This window comes from Rhinatrema bivittatum, chromosome 3 (genome assembly GCF_901001135.1).
Source record: "Rhinatrema bivittatum chromosome 3, aRhiBiv1.1, whole genome shotgun sequence".
Taxonomy (NCBI): Eukaryota; Metazoa; Chordata; class Amphibia; order Gymnophiona; family Rhinatrematidae; genus Rhinatrema; species Rhinatrema bivittatum.
The window spans coordinates 261,765,681-261,785,009 of record NC_042617.1 but is presented as its reverse complement, the minus strand read 5'-3'; the positions used below and the strand labels follow the sequence as shown (position 1 = coordinate 261,785,009).

The 19,329-nt window shown below is 44.8% G+C and overlaps 1 protein-coding gene across 1 annotated transcript in view; it reads left to right on the top strand.

Moving 5' to 3' along the window:
• THEMIS (thymocyte selection associated) overlaps window positions 1-19,329 on the top strand; it is a 176,129-nt gene that overhangs the window by 56,921 nt on the left and 99,879 nt on the right. Inside the window, exons 2-3 of the mRNA XM_029594540.1 lie at window positions 399-557; window positions 18,684-19,145. Coding sequence (XP_029450400.1) covers window positions 399-557; window positions 18,684-19,145 — 621 coding nt within the window. The remainder of the gene's footprint in view (window positions 1-398; window positions 558-18,683; window positions 19,146-19,329) is intronic.

Here is a 19,329-nt window from a genome sequence, read left to right as displayed (position 1 = left end):
GCATTAAACCCCCAGTCTCTGAGAAGTAGAATATAAAAATCAGATAAAATAAATAAGGCGACATATTTCTAAATCAAATCCAAGTTTTCCGCTACAAGCATTTTCAGTACTTAGCTAGGAATCTGCTGGAATGGATTCTCAGGAGCTGAAGTTATCAAAGAGCCCAGGTATACATAGAACCAAAGATGTTGGAAATTCAAGCAAAATGCAGAACATTCAGAAAAACATGCTATTTAGTGCCAAGCCCAGAGCACTGCTGTTACTATAATGATATTAAATGCATAAGCAGATTAAAAATCCATTTCTAAAATTCCACTGCTAAAAGGTATGTGTGATATATGATCTATGAACTGTTCTGCCTTTCTTAGCATTTGTGCAATGTCTCCTTGTTTCTTTAGGCTCCATTTATGAAATGTTTGGAAACGAATGCTGCCTGCCCACCGGAGAAGTGATTAAAGTCATTGGGTTCAAGGTCAAAAAGATTATAGCGTGTGCCTGTGGGAGCCCTGAAGATGGCGGGTGTACGGCCAAAACGGAGCTGCCTCTGGACTTTCCAGGTACAAGATATTTCTGATCCCGCTCTCGAGTTATTCTCAGCTGGAGCCGTGGCGAGTTTCTAAATGTTTGTTGGAGTGGGGGAATTGGTATGCTGGTGCATCCACCAAGCTGGCATTAATGAGCCTGATGACTGTCTTGATAGAGGTAGCACAGCTGTGCAACTTTTTTCCTCACCTCCTATGTCAGTGCCGTTGAGGAGATGCGCATTCGTTCATCTTTGGAGGCTTGCGGGCGTAACTTTATTTATGTTCATAAAATTGGATTTTACGCACTGAAGTACAATGCAATTTATGTCCCTATCTTCTAAAAACAAATTGAAGCAAATTGGACCCCAAAAATGACTGAGATATGAAAATGAAATGAGCCCAGTTTTTTGGTTGAACACCTGCTCTTTGTCTACTTTTCCATTGCTGGTGTCAAATAAAGACTGTTCCTTAGTGAACAGAGCATGTTGTAGGAACCTTTAATGGAATTGTTCCTTTTATCTTCATTAATCCCTAGGACAGGGCTTCCTATACCTGTTCTGGGGATCCCACTGCCAGTCAGATTTTCAGGATATCCATAGTGAATATGCTTGAGATAAATTTGCATATCATAGAAACTCGGTATATGTAAATTTATCTCATGCATAGTCATTGTGAATGTCCTGGAAATCTGACTGGCCGTGAAGTATCCAGGACAGATATGGGAATTCCTGCCCTAGAAACGAGCAAACTGCAAAAAATGCAAAACTTGTTTGTTCAAAAGTTGATTTTTTTTTTTTAAATGTCAGAATATTGATCTGATTGCTTCAAACATGAATATATCCTTAGTGGGCTTATAGAAACATGGTGGCAGAAAAAGACTATGTGGCCCATCCAGTCTGCCCATCCATCCAATTAATTTAGCTTTATATTTCCTATCACTCCCTTAGAGATCCCCTGCCAATAGCTGTCTGGTATCAGGAGATCTAACACAGCTATGTGATTTCTTCTAAAAGCTGGCCAGTCAGATGGTGCTGTGGACCAGAGGAGGCAGGGAAAAAGAGTAATGTGCATTTCTCTCTGGGAAAAGCCACATTCTAATCCTGCCACACTCTGCATTTGTGATGTTTCTAATTTGGCTGCTTTAATTTACAAAGTCCATAAGACGATTCAACTCTAAAGTATTTCCCATTAGGAGTACTGTATGCATCAATACAACTTTTGCTTCATTTTGTATCCTCCTTTTTTGTTTTTGTTTCATTGGGTTTTGTTTCATTTTTTTAAAATGTTCATTTAGAGGTAGATTTTAAAAGCCTTGCATGCGCAAAACCGGCCACATACGCGTGTAAGTGGGCTGCACAGGCTCTATGCAAATTTTTAATAGTTGGGAAGGGTGCGTACATTAATGTAGGTGTAAAAGAGAGAGAGAGAACCTCTTTATATGGCTCAGTCTGATACTCTATATATGGACCATTGTAAGGGGGCACTTTGATTCAGGGTGAGTTTTCAGGAGGTGGGTTGGGGGTGGTGTTACAGACACATTCAGAGGTATTCATTGTAAAATTGACATCCTTAAAGAATTTTAGACCTTATAAGAGATGAAAATTCTAACAAGAGGACTTGATTTGTACACTGCAGTCTCTGCTAGCTGCATTGTGCAAATCAACTCCTTTTCATCACTTATAAGGTATAAAATTCTTTACGGATGTCAATTTTACAATGAATACCTCTGAATGTGTCTGAAACACCTCCCCCCCAATCCTAACCATCTCCCAAAAACTCACCCCGAATCAAAGTGCCCCCTTACAATGGTCCATATGTAGAGTATCAGACTGAGCCCTATAAAGAGTCTCTCTCTCTCTGGTCAATAAATATTGTATTAAAAGTTTTAGCAAAGGTTTTGGCGATACGCTTGGGGAGAGTAATGCCTTCTTTGTACCCGGGCAGTTGGCTTCTGATAATGTGAGAAGAGTGTTAAATCTGATCTGGTGGGTTGAGTATACTCATAATTCATCAGTCGCCTTGGTGGTAGACGCTACAAAGGTGTTTGACAGGGTGCATTGTCCCTATTTATTTCAGGTGTTAGAAAAAATGGGGAAGGGGGAAATTTTTTGTCTGGATAAAGAAATTATATGAGAATCCCAAGGCTTGCATTAAAATCAATGGGAAATATTCCATTACAGGTTCATTTTAAAAGCCCTACATGCGCCATAGCTGGGAGATACACGTATATATCGGCCCAGCATGCACTGCACGGATTTTAAGAGGCAACTGGGTATGCGCATATCTCTCAGTACGCGAGTAAAATGTCTTTTTCATAAAAGGGGTGGGACATGGGCATTCCAGACAATATGAATGAAGCCAGAGCATATTTACGCACACAGCACACGATGGAGTCCCTATCTACGTAACTTTACTTTTGCTATGGACAGCTTGTAAATCATGAAACAAAAAGAAAAATAGGCTAGTCGGGTTTTAAGGATCGGGGCTGATAGGGTAAAAGGGAGGCAAGTTAGAGGGTTTAGGACGTCCTCTCTTTTACTGGGGCGAACTGGGAACAAACTGAGGAAACAGGTAATTGCGTTGGGGTGCATATCTACTAAAATCCCCCCCCCCCCCCCACTTACACGATCAAGAAGGCATTTGCACGCAGATATACGCATCAATGTAAAATTGTGCACACATGTATGCACGTATAGCTGATTTTATAACATGTGCACATATATGCGCTTATTTTATGAAATTGCCACGTCCATGTGCACAAGCTGGCAAACGCGGGTACATGTGCTCCCGCATGCAGGTGTTAAAAATCACCTTTGAGTTTTCCAGTAGGTAGAGGTACTAGGCAGGGTTGCCCCTTGTCACTTCTGCTGTTTGCCATATTGCTGTAACCTCTGGCCCTTAGGAATAGGAACTCTGAGGCAATACAGGGATTAAAAATAGGTCAAAAGGCATACAAATTGTCACTCTTTACAGATGACAATCTGTTCACATTGTTGGATCCAATTCCAACCCTGAGGGAACTATATGGGTAAATTTAGTATGGTGTCTGGTTTCAAAATGAATGCCGATAAATCTGAACTCTTAAATATTAATGCACCCATGGAGATTTTGGAAGAAATGAAACATCTTTTTCTTTTTTTGATGGGCAAAGGAAGGAGTAAGTATTTGGAAGTTCAGATTGGGGCCTCGGGTGATCAGTTATTTAAGATGAATTACTTACCTTTAGAACGGGCTGTAACACACAATCTTAGATGCTGGGACAGACTTCATATATCTTGGTTAGGAAGGATTGTGGTAGTTAAAATGAATTTACTAGCTTGCTTTAGCTACTTTTTCCAAACTTTTCCTATTCCAATACTAGTAGAGAAGATCCATCAATAGCAGAGGAAGCTCTTTAGATTTATTTAGATACAAAGGCCACCCAGGGTAGACAGATATAATACCAACCAAGGAGTCAAGGGAGCCTGGGAGTTCCAAATTTGTTGAAGTTTATATAGCTTCTCAGTTAAGTATGGTACTTGACTGGCATAGACCGGTAGAAACTAAGAGATGGGTTAAACTGGAGAAGTATCTTGATGAGGTTGTTCATAACCCTGATCATTTATGGACACCCCCCAAAACAAGACCATCTCTCCTGGGGATTTTTTCCTTTTCCAAGTTGACTTTTGATCTATTGGATAAATGGAAACATCTTTTAGTGGGAGAGAGAGGTTATTTCTTCAAGTCTTCATTTCATCATATGAAAGATTTTTCTCCTGGCTCCAATGCTAGAGTGCTACGTGATTGGAAAGAGATAGGCATCTGCAGACTGAAGCAGATGTGGGAAGGTAGCAGGCAATCTCTTTTTCAGGGTTACAACAGATTTTCTCATTTTCATCTGAAGACATTTTTCCATATTTCCAGGTGTCCCATTTTATGCAGGGCAAAAATATTGTGAGGGATCTCCTTAAGGGAAAATGATTTTTGAGGGTTTCTGTGATTGGGCAGACAGAGTTACTGATTGTATTTCCAAATTATATAGAATACTGAATGGGGAGCTGACGAAGAAACCTGCTCATATTTTGGCTTGGGAAAAAAATGTGAATATGTAGCTAGAGGATGAGGATTGGGAGGAATGTTTCTCAAGGGTGGGCAAGGGGATCAGTATCATCTTTCAATATGGAAAATGGGTAAAAGGTTTTATACAGATGGCATTTAACACCTGTACATATCCATAAAATGTTCCCTTGATGGATAAGCTTTGCCGGGGAAAAGTGGGGTATAGGTTCTTATTTTCATATCTGGTGGGACTTTCCTATTGTTTCCCTCTGTTGGGATATGATTTTGGATTTAACTCAGAAAATTATGGGTTGCCAAATTCCTAAAGATCCGAAGTTTATATTATTAAGTTTGGGGGATTGGGTAAAAGACATACATTTGAGATTACCAATCGGTGGAAACAGTTTAATAGAACTAGGGGTCACGATTTGAAACTCCAGGGAAGAAGACTTAGAACCAATGTCAGGAAATATTTCTTCACTGGAAGGGTGGTGGATGCTTGGAATACACTTCCGGAGGAAGTGGTGATGACTAAAACTGTGAAGGATTTCAAAGGGGCATGGGAAAAACACTGTGGATCCCTAAAAGGCCTGAGGATGGGAATGAATGAAAAAGCTTAACCGGCACGGAGCAGCAGTTACTACCATGGGAAGCTTGCTGGGCAGACTAGATGGACCATTTTGGACTTTTTCTGCCATCATTACTATATTACTATACATGATACTTATTGCGCCTAAGCGTGAAGTGGCTAAATGTTGGTGTTCGGTACCAATAACTAGTGAAGGACAAATATGCTCTCATATTCAGAGAATCCACCTTATGGAAACGTTGACTGCCCTTAGATGTGATTCTGTTAGAAAATATGAAAAAGTATAAGCATCACGGGTGACTTGGAGAAAAGCCATACACTGAAGTATACCATGGCATGCAACATTATGTAATTCTTTTTTATATATATGAACTGCTCTTTATTCTATTTAAATTTGTTACACCTTATTTCTTTTATGTTATTTCATGGTTATGCTCTTATAGGAGTCTCTCATGAATCTTATCATTTCTGCCTGTGAGACTGGGGGAGGAGGGAAGGGGGGTTGCTGGTATGGTATGAATCATGATCCTAATATCGATAAGGTTGTTAAATTCTTGTGGCAGACATGTACTTGTACTCAAACTTATTGCTGTATGATCTTATGGATGTTATGCATCTCTGTCATTGCAATTGTTCTCGTGTACTGTGTAATAGTTAATAAAATTTCAATTATAAAAAAAAAAAAAGAAAGAAGCAGATGAGGCACAGTCATCCAAGGCACTGCAAATGCTTGAGAAATGTAATCCAGTTTTTATGAGGAATTCTTGCAGTGTTAGTCTACTTGGATATGTAGAATTAAGAGTAAAAAAACAAGCTGTACTCGCAGGCAATACTTTTTTTCATTGAACTAATATAATACATCTGCAACTACATATCTGAACCAAAGCCGCCATCATCAAGGCAACTGGATCCATTTTGTTTAATGCATAATGGAGTGACCCGATATCATCGTGTTAATCAACTCAATGAACTTGAGACGGAGACACAACATAAGCAACATGCTCAAGCCTGAATAAATCCTTATTGTTAGACTTCTGCTTCTCACTCACTTTACATGGTGACACAACATATTGTAACAACAACAAGGGTACTATACCAGTCCTTAACTTAATATGTATCTGACATCACATAAGGACAAATTATTATATGAAAAGCATAATCTACTCATTAATTGTAGTTATTAAATAATTCATAAATATTCTATTGAAATTGATATAATTTATTACATATGCATCTTATGAATCATCATATATCATAAAACCATTATATTAACATGTTCAACATAATTTATTATTTTTAATTTTTTACTGTTTTTTAACATAGTGTGGATACCCATAACAATTCCCAAAAAACATTTTTTATAAATATACATAACACACTATCCCATAAAATGCACTACCCATTCACTCACATCAGCCATACTTTTATTAAAATACCCACCCTATTGCACATTTCCCAAATACCTATTTTACATGTGGAAAGATTACAATATACAATGTCCAAATCAATAATCCCTCATATAATATTTATTTTCCTGGCGTGTAGCCAGATGGACTCAGTACGAATGGGATAGTATCCGCGTGCTAGCAGTTGGAGACGGATCTGACGTCAGTACGGGGGCGTATATAGCCCCACAGGAAGCGCAGTGACTCAGTAATTTCCGTCTCCAAAGCAGTTTGGAGTGCCTGCACGCTAGTTGAGCGTGCTTTCCAAGACTACTTTGATTTTTTTTCTCTTTCTTCTCATTTCAGATTCTACTTGGTTGTTTCTTGCCTATTCAGGCTTAGAGCCCCGCGCTCCTGCGGTAGATACCCTCGGGTTCCTCCCCCAGCAAGCTCCCAGGGTGATTGCCGTGCTCCCCCGGTGGGAAAGTCCTCGGTCCTGCCGAGCCGCGGCAGTGACATAGCCCCCGGACGACGTGCGGGTGTAGCCTACGAGGCCCTCGGTCCCGGCGTGGACGAGGTAGCGGGTGCATAGCCTCCATTGCGGTGGCGAGGTGCTCCCTTCCCCCGCAGCCGGAGACCGCTTGTGTTCCAGCCGAGGAGCGCCGACGCTGGTAAGCTGCACCGCTCTTCCTACGGGTCTCCGAAGCACAGAGGATCGGCGGCGTGGCACGCCGTGGAGGACGCCATCTTGGGCCTGGTTCAGGTACTCCGCGCCCGTAATAGACGCGGCTTTTCTTCCTCCTTCTGGGTTTCTGGCTTATTCTGTGCCTATTGCATGCCACTGTGCGTATAACGCTAGCCGCCTATTGCTGAAAGCCTATTGAATGCATATTGAGCGTATATTGTTGACCGCCTAGTGCTGAACGCCTATTGAATGCATGTTGGGCGTATGTGGCTGCCCGCCTATTGCTGCATACCTAGTGCATGCATATTGAGCGTATACTGCTGACCGCCTATTGTTGAAAGCCTATTGAATGCATATTGAGCGTACACTGCTGACCGCCTATTGCTGAAAGCCTATTGACTGCATATTGAGCGTATATGGCTGCCCGCCTGTGACTGAGAGCCTATTGCCCGCACACTGAGCGTCTAGCGCTAGCCGCCTATTGTTGAAGGCCTATTGTAGGCCATTCTGCGTACATTGCTACCTGTTGGCTTAAGCGCCCCTTGCTGCCGCATAGGATTGTTGTGCGCCTGTTGTATTAAGCGCCTTTTGCTGCTGCATAGAATTATTGAGCGCCTGTTGTATTAAGCGCCTTTTGCTGCCGCATAGGATTGTTGTGCGCCTGTTGTATTAAGCGCCTTTTGCTGCCGCATATTATTATTGAGCGCCTGTTGTATTAAGCGCCTTTTGCTGCCGCATAGGATTATTGAGCGCCTGTTGTATTAAGCGCCGCTTGCTGCCGCTTTTTCTTATTGAGCGCCTAACCCTCGATGGAGCGGGACGCAGCGGAGTCTGCGGCGCCGGCGCCCCCCTACCTCAGGCATTGCAGCCCTTGGCCTCTGCTCTGCATGCCAGCTTCGGGCCACGTGCAGTGATGAGCCAGACTCGCTTTGTGCCCAATGTGAGGAGGCCGTGCGACCCTCAGGTCTGGACCAGCCACGGTTTGTGGACAGTTCCCCAGGGGCTACCCCGGAGTTAGGGGGCAGTCTCGACCAATCCGGAATCTCGGGGGAGCTTGTACCCCGGCGATTTGAGGCTGCTTCGATTTCCTGGGTGGATCTCTTTAAGGGAATTCATGCTTTTGTACAGATGCAAACGGCTGCCCAGCCTGGCCCGGCAGTTCAGGCTGTTCCTGTCATTCCTGCGGTGGCTGCGCCAGCGGCGTCTGCTGCGCCTGCTGCTGCGGTGGTGGTTCCTGCAGATCTGTTTCCTGGGCCTTCACGCCCGTATCGCGAGCGGGACTTCCCGCCGCTGGACAGTCCGGATCAGTCGGACCAGGAGGTCCCACCGGACGAATCCGAGCTCCCGGACGAGGGGGACCTTCCTCCAGGGACTGAGCCATATAGAACCATGAGGCGGTTCTTCCCTAAAGAGGATCTCTCCGACCTGGTGTCTCGGTGCCTGGCGGAATTGGATATTACAGGTCCCAGCGCTTCGGTGCCCCCGGCGCAGAACCCCCTGCTGGAAGGTCTTTGTCCTACAGCCCGCCATTTTCCTTTCTTACATGCGGCACAACAACTGATCGATTTGGAATGGGCGGCACCAGCAGCTGCCTTCAAAGGGGGTCGGGCGCTGAGGGGCATGTACCCATTGGCACCGGCTATACAGGAGCTGCTGGCGTGCCCTCAGGTGGACGCCTTGATTAGTGCTGTGGTCAAGCGTACTATCATACCCGTGGAAGGGGGGACAGCCCTCAGGGAGCCTCATGACCGGCGACTGGACGCCATTCTGCGACAGACCTTTGAGGTGGCAGCTTTATCTTTGCGGATTGCCACCTGCTGCACGGTGGTGACGCGTGCCTGTTTGTCACAGGTTCGGAACAATGCTCCAGCGGCGGACATGGAACCCGCTCTCTCCTTTCTTACGGATGCGGCATCGGACTTGGTCCGCACAACAGCTAAAGGGATCTCATCCTCCGTGGCCGCCAGGAGGCAGCTCTGGATCCGAAAATGGTCAGCGGATGCGCCTTCCAAAACACGCCTCACTAGATTGCCCTTTAAAGGCTCCTTTCTCTTTGGCAGCGACCTTGACAAACTGGCCAGTGCATGGGGCACTTCTCCAGTGCCCAGATTGCCGGAAGATCGGTTCCGAAGGGGCCAGCGCGCCTTTCCAAGGCCCTCCAGGGGCAGGGGTTCACAGCGCTTTGTTCCTTTCAGGGGTCGCTACCAGGCGCCACGTCCTCCGGCCAGGAATCAGTCCTTTCGGGCCAAGCAGCGTCGGAGGGGGGCAGGCCCGGGTTCGGGTCCCGGCCGCGCCTCCCAATGAGGTTGCGCCGACTCATCTGGGGGACGAAGCCATAGGGGGCAGGTTAGCCCTCTTCTACCCCAGGTGGGTCGAGATTACGTCGGACCAGTGGGTCCTCGCCGTGATCCGGGAGGGATATTACCTGGATTTTCCTCATCTCCCCCCGGACAAGTTTGTGGAATAAGAACATAAGAACATAAGAAAATGCCATACTGGGTCAGACCAAGGGTCCATCAAGCCCAGCATCCTGTTTCCAACAGTGGCCAATCCAGGCCATAAGAACCTGGCAAGTACCCAAAAACTAAGTCTATTCCATGTAACCATTGCTAATGGCAGTGGCTATTCTCTAAGTGAACCTAATAGCAGGTAATGGACTTCTCCTCCAAGAACTTATCCAATCCTTTTTTAAACACAGCTATACTACCTGCACGAACCACATTCTCTGGCAACAAATTCCAGAGTTTAATTGTGCGTTGAGTAAAAAAGAACTTTCTCCGATTAGTTTTAAATGTGCCCCATGCTAACTTCATGGAGTGTCCCCTAGTCCTTCTACTATCTGAAAGAGTAAATAACCGATTCACATCTACCCGTTCTAGACCTCTCATGATTTTAAACACCTCTATCATATCCCCCCTCAGTCGTCTCTTCTCCAAGCTGAAAAGTCCTAACCTCTTTAGTCTTTCCTCATAGGGGAGCTGTTCCATTCCCCTTATCATTTTGGTAGCCCTTCTCTGTACCTTCTCCATCGCAATTATATCTTTTTTGAGATGCGGCGACCAGAATTGTACACAGTATTCAAGGTGCGGTCTCACCATGGAGCGATACAGAGGCATTATGACATTTTCCGTTTTATTCATCATTCCTTTTCTAATAATTCCCAACATTCTGTTTGCTTTTTTGACTGCCGCAGCACACTGAACCGACGATTTCAATGTGTTATCCACTATGACGCCTAGATCTCTTTCTTGGGTTGTAGCACCTAATATGGAACCCAACATCGTGTAATTATAGCATGGGTTATTTTTCCCTATATGCATCACCTTGCACTTTTCCACATTAAATTTCATCTGCCATTTGGATGCCCAATTTTCCAGTCTCACAAGGTCTTCCTGCAATTTATCACAATCTGCTTGTGATTTAACTACTCTGCACAATTTTGTGTCATCTGCAAATTTGATTATCTCACTCGTCGTATTTCTTTCCAGATCATTTATAAATATATTGAACAGTAAGGGTCCCAATACAGATCCCTGAGGCACTCCACTGTCCACTCCCTTCCACTGAGAAAATTGCCCATTTAATCCTACTCTCTGTTTCCTGTCTTTTAGCCAGTTTGCAATCCACGAAAGGACATCGCCACCTATCCCATGACTTTTTACTTTTCCTAGAAGCCTCTCATGAGGAACTTTGTCAAACGCCTTCTGAAAATCCAAGTATACTATATCTACCGGTTCACCTTTATCCACATGTTTATTAACTCCTTCAAAAAAGTGAAGCAGATTTGTGAGGCAAGACTTGCCCTGGGTAAAGCCATGCTGACTTTGTTCCATTAAACCATGTCTTTCTATATGTTCTGTGATTTTGATGTTTAGAACACTTTCCACTATTTTTCCTGGCACTGAAGTCAGGCTAACCGGTCTGTAGTTTCCCGGATCGCCCCTGGAGCCCTTTTTAAATATTGGGGTTACATTTGCTATCCTCCAGTCTTCAGGTACAATGGATGATTTTAATGATAAGTTACAAATTTTTACTAATAGGTCTGAAATTTCATTTTTTAGTTCCTTCAGAACTCTGGGGTGTATACCATCCGGTCCAGGTGATTTACTACTCTTCAGTTTGTCAATCAGGCCTACCACATCTTCTAGGTTCACCGTGATTTGATTCAGTCCATCTGAATCATTACCCATGAAAACCTTCTCCATTACGGGTACCTCCCCAACATCCTCTTCAGTAAACACCGAAGCAAAGAAATCATTTAATCTTTCCGCGATGGCCTTATCTTCTCTAAGTGCCCCTTTAACCCCTCGATCATCTAACGGTCCAACTGACTCCCTCACAGGCTTTCTGCTTCGGATATATTTAAAAAAGTTTTTACTGTGAGTTTTTGCCTCTACAGCCAACTTCTTTTCAAATTCTCTCTTAGCCTGTCTTATCAATGTCTTACATTTAACTTGCCAATGTTTATGCTTTATCCTATTTTCTTCTGTTGGATCCTTCTTCCAATTTTTGAATGAAGATCTTTTGGCTAAAATAGCTTCTTTCACCTCCCCTTTTAACCATGCCGGTAATCGTTTTGCCTTCTTTCCACCTTTCTTAATGTGTGGAATACATCTGGACTGTGCTTCTAGAATGGTATTTTTTAACAATGACCACGCCTCTTGGACATTTTTTACTTTTGTAGCTGCTCCTTTCAGTTTTTTTCTAACAATTTTTCTCATTTTATCAAAGTTTCCCTTTTGAAAGTTTAGCACGAGAGCTTTGGATTTGTCCCACGCACAAGACGGCAGCATTGGAAGCTACACTGGCGAGGCTCCTGTCCTTGAAAGCCATCATCCCTGTACCTGCCTGGGAAGTGAATTCTGGTCATTATTCCATCTATTTCATGGTACCCAAGAAAGGGGGTACCTTTCGGCCTGTCCTGGACCTCAAGTCCGTCAATCAATACTTGCGCGTCCCGCGGTTTCGCATGGAAACTCTACGCTCCGTCAAGGCCACCATACAGCCAGGGGAATTCCTCACGGCATTGGACCTGTCAGAGGCATACCTGCATATCCCGATCCATCGGGATCATTAGCGCTACTTACGCTTCAAGGTCCTAGGCCGCCACTTCCAGTTTCGGGCTCTGCCCTTCGGGTTGGCAACGTTGCTACGGACCTTCACCAAGGTGGTGGTAGTGGTTGCGGCGGCACTCAGACGGGAAGGGATTCTAGTCCATCCCTACCTAGACAACTGGCTGATCAGGGCGAAATCACGAGAGGAGAGCCTGCGGACCACCGACAGAGTGATCGCCCTTCTGGAAAGCTTGGGCTGGGTGATCAACCTCAGCAAGAGCTGTCTGCAGCCTTCCCAGTCCATAGAGTATCTGGGGGTACAGTTCGACACCCGGGCGGACACTGTCAGTCTTACGCCCAAGAGACAGTTGAAGCTTCGGCAACGTCTCCAGTATCTGATGGGAGCCAGTCGACCCATGGCCTGGGATTACATGCAGGTCCTGGGTCTCATGGCATCCACCCTGGAAGTGGTGCCCTGGGCGCGGGCCCATATGAGACCTCTACAGCATTCCCTGCTCTCTCGCTGGAGCCCCCGTCGACGGGACTATTCTATGCACCTTCCTCTGCCGGCCGGAGTTCAGACCCAGCTGGGTGGTGGTTGCAGTCCGCCCACCTGGGCAGGGGAGCGAAGATGTCCTCGCCCACGTGGACCTTGCTCACCACGGATGCCAGTCTGAGCGGCTGGGGAGCACATTGCGAAGAACTCCACGCGCAGGGGCGATGGAACGGGGAGGAGTCCACATGGAACATCAATCGCCTGGAGGCTCGGGCAGTCCGCTTGGCATGCCTTCGATTTGCTCACAGGCTGAAAAACAGAGTGGTCAGAGTGATGTCCGACAACGCCACCACGGTGGCATACATCAACCGTCAGGGCGGAATCAGAAGCCATCAGGTATCTCTGGAGATCACCCCTCTGATGACTTGGGCAGAGGCGAATCTTCAGGCCGTCTCCGCCGTCCACATTGCCGGGAAGGACAATACCACAGCAGACTTCCTCAGCAGAGAAAGCCTAAATCCGGGAGAGTGGCAGCTCTCACCGACAGCCTTCCGAATGATCGTGGATCATTGGGGGTTTCCGGACATGGATCTACTGGCGGACAAGTCCAATGCTCAGGTACCCAAATACTTCAGCCGCAAGCGCGACCCATACTCACACGGGATTGATGCCCTGGTTCAGCCATGGCCCCCAGGGACTCTACTGTACGCCTTTCCTCCGTGGCCTCTGCTAGGCGCTGTCATCCGCAAGATTCAGAGACACCGGGGCCTAGTCTTCTCGTGGCGCCGGACTGGCCAAGAAGACCCTGGTACGCGGACATGAGAAGGCTACTGGCAGGGGAGCCCCTTCCCCTGCCTCCTCTCCGGGACCTTCTACGTCAAGGTCCCATTCTTCACGGGGATCCGGCTCAATTCTCTCTTACGGTATGGCCCTTGAGAGGGCTCGATTGAAGAAGAAGGGTTACTCGGAGCCCGTGATTGATACCCTCCTCCGGGCTCGCAAGTTTTCCACATCCCTCACATACATCCGGATTTGGAGAGTATTTGAAGCATGATGCGACACTCGTGGCACCAATCCACATGCGACCACAATCCCTATTGTGTTGGATTTCCTGCAGGATGGACTTCAGAAGGGTCTGTCCCTCAGCTCCATCAAGGTTCAGGTGGCTGCGCTGTCTTGCTATGGTCCCAGGAGGGATGGCAAGACCATCGCCAAGCACCCAGATGTTTCTCGCTTCCTGCAAGGGGTCAAGCATATTCGTCCGCCACTGAAGTGGCCTGTGCCTTTGTGGAACCTCAACCTCGTTTTGGATTTCCTCGCCGGATCCACCTTCCGACCCCTTCGGGGCCTGTCTCTTCGTTCTCTCACCTTGAAGATTGTATTCTTGCTGGCGGTGTGTTCCGCACGCCGCATCTCCGAGTTACAGGTGCTGTCCTGCCGTGATCCCTTTCTTAGGATCACTCCAGAGGCTATCCACCTTCGTACGGTTCCCTCCTTTCTGCCTAAGGTGGTTTCACAGTTTCATCTTAATTAAACCATATCCTTGCCTACCACGGCGGGTTTGCAGAAATCTGAAGAAGGTCGTTTGTTATGCCATCTCTACATTGGCAGAGTGCTGCCCAGGTATCTGGAACTTACCCAAGACCTACGAAAGACGGACCATCTGTTCGTCCTGTACGGCGGGAAGAAGCAAGGTGAAGCGGCCTCGCGGCCCACCATCGCCCGCTGGATTAAAGAAGTTGTTCGAGCCGCCTACGTGGAGGCTGGGAAGGCTCCGCCTCTACAGGTCAAGGCTCATTCTACCAGGGCCCAAGCGGCGTCTTGGGCTGAATCACGGATGCTGTCTCCGGCAGACATCTGTAAAGCAGCGACGTGGTCCTCCCTTCATACCTTTTCCAGATTCTACCGTCTGGACATCCAGGCCAGGGAGGACTCAGCTTTTGCGAGGGCGGTTTTGCATGGTCCTCAGGCAGCCTCCCGCCCAGGTGGGAGGTAAAGCTTTTGTACATCCCATTCGTACTGAGTCCATCTGGCTACACGCCAGGAAATGTTTAGATTACTTACCTGGTAATCTTCTTTTCCTTAGTGTAGACAGATGGACTCAGCATGCCGCCCCGCTGCCTGGGTGCATGAGTTTCACCGATTCCAGGTAAGCCATGCCTTTGTTTACATGAGAGCGTGCACTCTACCAGGTGTCAACGCTTTCCGGTTGGGAACGCTGGCGGTCTCCAGCCACTGTCAATCGGTCAGGGGAATCCTGTTTTCACTTTTCACTTTTCACTGAGCGTCAGTACACACATCCATAACAGCTTTTGCAAGGAAGATTACTGAGTCGCTGCGCTTCCTGTGGGGCTATATACGCCCCCGTACTGACGTCAGATCTGTCTCCAACTGCTAGCACGCGGATATTATCCCATTCGTACTGAGTCCATCTGTCTACACTAAGGAAAAGAAGATTACCAGGTAAGTAATCTAAGCAATATATGTACTACATGTTGAAGGATTAAAGATCTACATTAAAAGGAAATATCGATGTTTAATCCTTCAACATGTTGAAGGATTAAAGATCTACATTAAAAGGAAATATAGATGTTGTACATATATATAAACATTATATGAGGGATTATTGATTTGGACATTGTATATTGTAATCTTTCCACATGTAAAATAGGTATTTGGGAAATGTGCAATAGGGTGGGTATTTTAATAAAAGTATGACTGATGTGAGTGAATGGGTAGTGCATTTTATGGGATAGTGTGTTATGTATATTTATGAAAAATGTTTTTTGGGAATTGTTATGGGTATCCACACTATGTTAAAAAAACAGTAAAAAATTAAAAATAATAAATTATGTTGAACATGTTAATATAATGGTTTTATGATATATGATGATTCATGATAAGACGCATATGTAATAAATTATATCAATTTCAATAGAATATTTATGAATTATTTAATAACTACAATTAATGAGTAGATTATGCTTTTCATATAATAATTTGTCCTTATGTGATGTCAGACACAACATATTGATCATATTTTTCCTGTCCTCAAATATGACTCCTCTACGCTTGTAAACTGAAGTTTACAATTTTGCCTTCTTTTTTAGCCCATCTGCTCTGATAGATTGGAGTATCCTCCCGCACTCCATTTATGTGCTTATTTATTTATTTTCTCTTTTTTTTCTATACCGCCTATCGTCAATCTAGGCGGTTTACAAACATAACATTTTTAATAAATAAAATACAATACCAATACAGAATAGTATTAAACATACAACAGGAATAAGGGACCTTGCCCTCTAAATTAACTCTTCAGCCCTGTCTCTTTACCTTTAGATATCATTATAAGCCTCCTTAAAAAGCCAGGTTTTTAGCATATTCCTAAATAGCTTATGCTCTCTCATAAGCCGTAACTCCTCCAGCATTGAATTGCAGAGTACTGGTCCTGCCACTGTAATCGCTCCTGGCTCTAAAATCCCAGATGGTTTTTGATTCTTTTCATTTATTATGCATCCTCACAGATTTATTCCCTCTTCTTGCTAAGCAGAGCAGCTATATTAGTCTTGGAGCAAACTGGAATCATTGTGGATTGTGATACCATTAGGGAGGGTGATTTTTAAATGAATTTCTGTGGAAATGGCTATCTATATAATTGCCCTCTCAAAAGACAAGTAAACTTATACACATGTGTCCTGAATGTGCATACGTTTATTAAGAATAAATGGAAGGGGTGGAGAGGGGTTGGGGCTTTGGGCCGGATTTTAATAGCCACGTGCGGGCGTAGATTTGTGTGCGCAACCCAGCGCGCACAAATCTACGCCCGATTTTATAACATGTGCGCACAGCACGGCGCGCGCCGAGCCCTAGGGGAGTCCCGATGGCTTTCCCCGTTCCCTCTGAGGCCGCTCCCAAATCGGAGCTGCCTCGGAGGGAACTTTCCTTCTGCTCCCCCCCCACCTTCCCCTCCCTTCCCTTATCTAACCCGCCCCCCCCCCAGCCCTACCTAAATCCACACCCCACCCCCTCCCCGCCCCTTTTTTTGAGCCCTGAGACATACGCACGTACCGGGGCTTTACGCGCGCCGCTGGGCCTTTTGAAAATAGGCCTGGCGCACGTAACCCTGCCTGGCTTTACGGGCGTAGGCTTTGAAAATCTGACCCTTAGTGTATACTTTTAGATTTTCAAAAGTATGCATGCAAATTTCCTGTACACAGATTAGCAGGTATAATTGTGTACAGATAGTTTTGGTAGGACAATTTTCAAGCAAACATAAGTTTGCTTTATAAACTGAGGAAATTTCTGCTTGTATTTGTCAACTTTCTTATGTGGACTGTTTCAAAACTACCACTCTAGGTCTAACCAAAAAAAAAAAATCTATTATAATACATTTGCTTTTGAAAACTAGACTATGATTGTCCACAGCAAGGGGCTCTTCTCTTGTTGTACATGTTATATTGTCATCCTGTGGCCACTGCTGGTTTTGCTGCTTCTGATTAATCTGTTTTGCTGACAACTTGTGGCCTCTACTGGTACTGCAGCCTCTGAGACTGTCACACATGCATGCACACACACATATATGCATACACAGTAATAATATGTCATGCCATTCAATCCTGTATTTCACTGGAATCTCCAGCATTTTTGCCCATGCAGTCTTCTTTTTGACAAATATCTCAACATTTTCTGCACTTGAGAATTTGTGACACATTCTGTCTTCCTCAAAAAGATTTTCAGAACAGCTTTTTGAAGAAGATATGATATTTGCAGAAAAACTTAAAAGGTGAATTTTAAAAGCCCTGACCGTGCCAAAGCCAGGAGATATATTGCAGGCAAGTTGGGCTGGCACATGCCGAGTGGATTTTATAAGCAGCCTTGTGTACGGATGTATCTCCTAGTTCGCTTACAAGTCAAAAGTTTACAAAAGGGGGGGGGGGGGGAGGGCATGGGCATGGTCTGGGCAGCGAGTGGGCATGTAGGGGGAAGATCAAGAGATGTGCACGTAAATACTTATGCACACAGGTGCACGCCAGCATCTCCTGCCGCGTAACCTTACTACTGCTACGGATAGCGTGCAAGTAATAACTAAAAAACATCTAGGCTAGTCAGCGGGTTTTAAGGGTCGGGGTTAACAGGGGAAAAGGGAGACTATTAAACTAGAACAGTTGGGAAATCCTATGCCTTAACTGGGAGCACTGGGAATGAACTGGTAAAACTGGCAATGGTGTGGACGTGCGCCCCCTTTTAAAATCCGCCCCCTTTTGTGGTGGAAGCGGGTTTTGTGTGCACATGCGTGCATCCACTTAAAATCGTGCATGCGGTCAGCCTGCTTTATAACATGCGCGCATATGTGTGCGATGTTATGAAATGGCTGCGCCTCTGGATGCGAACTGGCAAATGTGCCCACTTATGCGCCCGCGTGCCTGTTTCAAAGTTACCATCTAAGATTGCATTGTATAAAAATGATCAGTCTGATTACATCAGCATTACAGAACTATTGAGAAGGAAATCATGTGTGTTTGTGGGATACATTTAGGATGTGCTGTTTTTCAAGTATGGAAACATTAAAAGGTCTTAATTGCAGTCTTATTATGTAAATAAATGGGCATTTACCTATTTAAGTGCATATATAGTTATATGCAATTATATGCAGCTGATATGTAAATAAAATCTTATAGTTTGTACTTAACAAGTTTTTCAAATTTATTGTTGCAGCTAATCTCCAATGTACCTTACTGGTGGTTACATATAATTGCTTGCTATAAAAACATAACTGCATAATGCATAGTATTCATATTTAAGCTTGTTAAAGGTGCACAGGCTGACTGACTGCAAATTAAGATGTAAGTTAGTGTTACACTACATTTTTTTGGTGAAATTTTTTTTAACCCTACCATTAATACTCTTTTTAGGTCTTTTTAAGATTAAAGCTGACACAACTCCATATCATTCCATTGAAGAGATCGCAAAAGCAGTATATATCGGGCCTAGTAGGTTTGGTCATCCTTGTTTCTACAGCCGGGAGGATATACAGTTGGCAAACCTGCTTGTGAACTCAGGCGAGCGGATCATGTTCAACTCTGTGGAAGAGGTGGTTGGAATAATGTCCTTGAACTGCGGCGTGGTCAGAAATGACCAGCATCACTCATTCACTCTGCCCTTGTCGCACCAGGGTGAATTTTATGAATGTGAAGATGACCAAATTTACACATTGACTGAAATCACAGAATGGAAAATCCCAAAGAGTAGAACAAGGACCGTGGTACTTACCAATGTTTTGACTCCTTCCTGGGAATCCAGTAGTCCCTTTCCCAAGATATTTGAAGGGATGTTGATTCTATCGCCAGTCTATGAAATTCAGGCAGTGATGAAATGTAAGTATACTCCAAGTTCTGCAGCAGTAGCTCTTCTGATCTATATTTTTTATTTTATTTATATATATATATATTTTTATTTTTTTTTACCATAGATAGAGCTATGACCTCATTGTGTTCATCTCAAAGTAACTTTACTTTTTTTCATCTATTTCTCATACTCTGTTGCTGCAAGAAGAAAAGA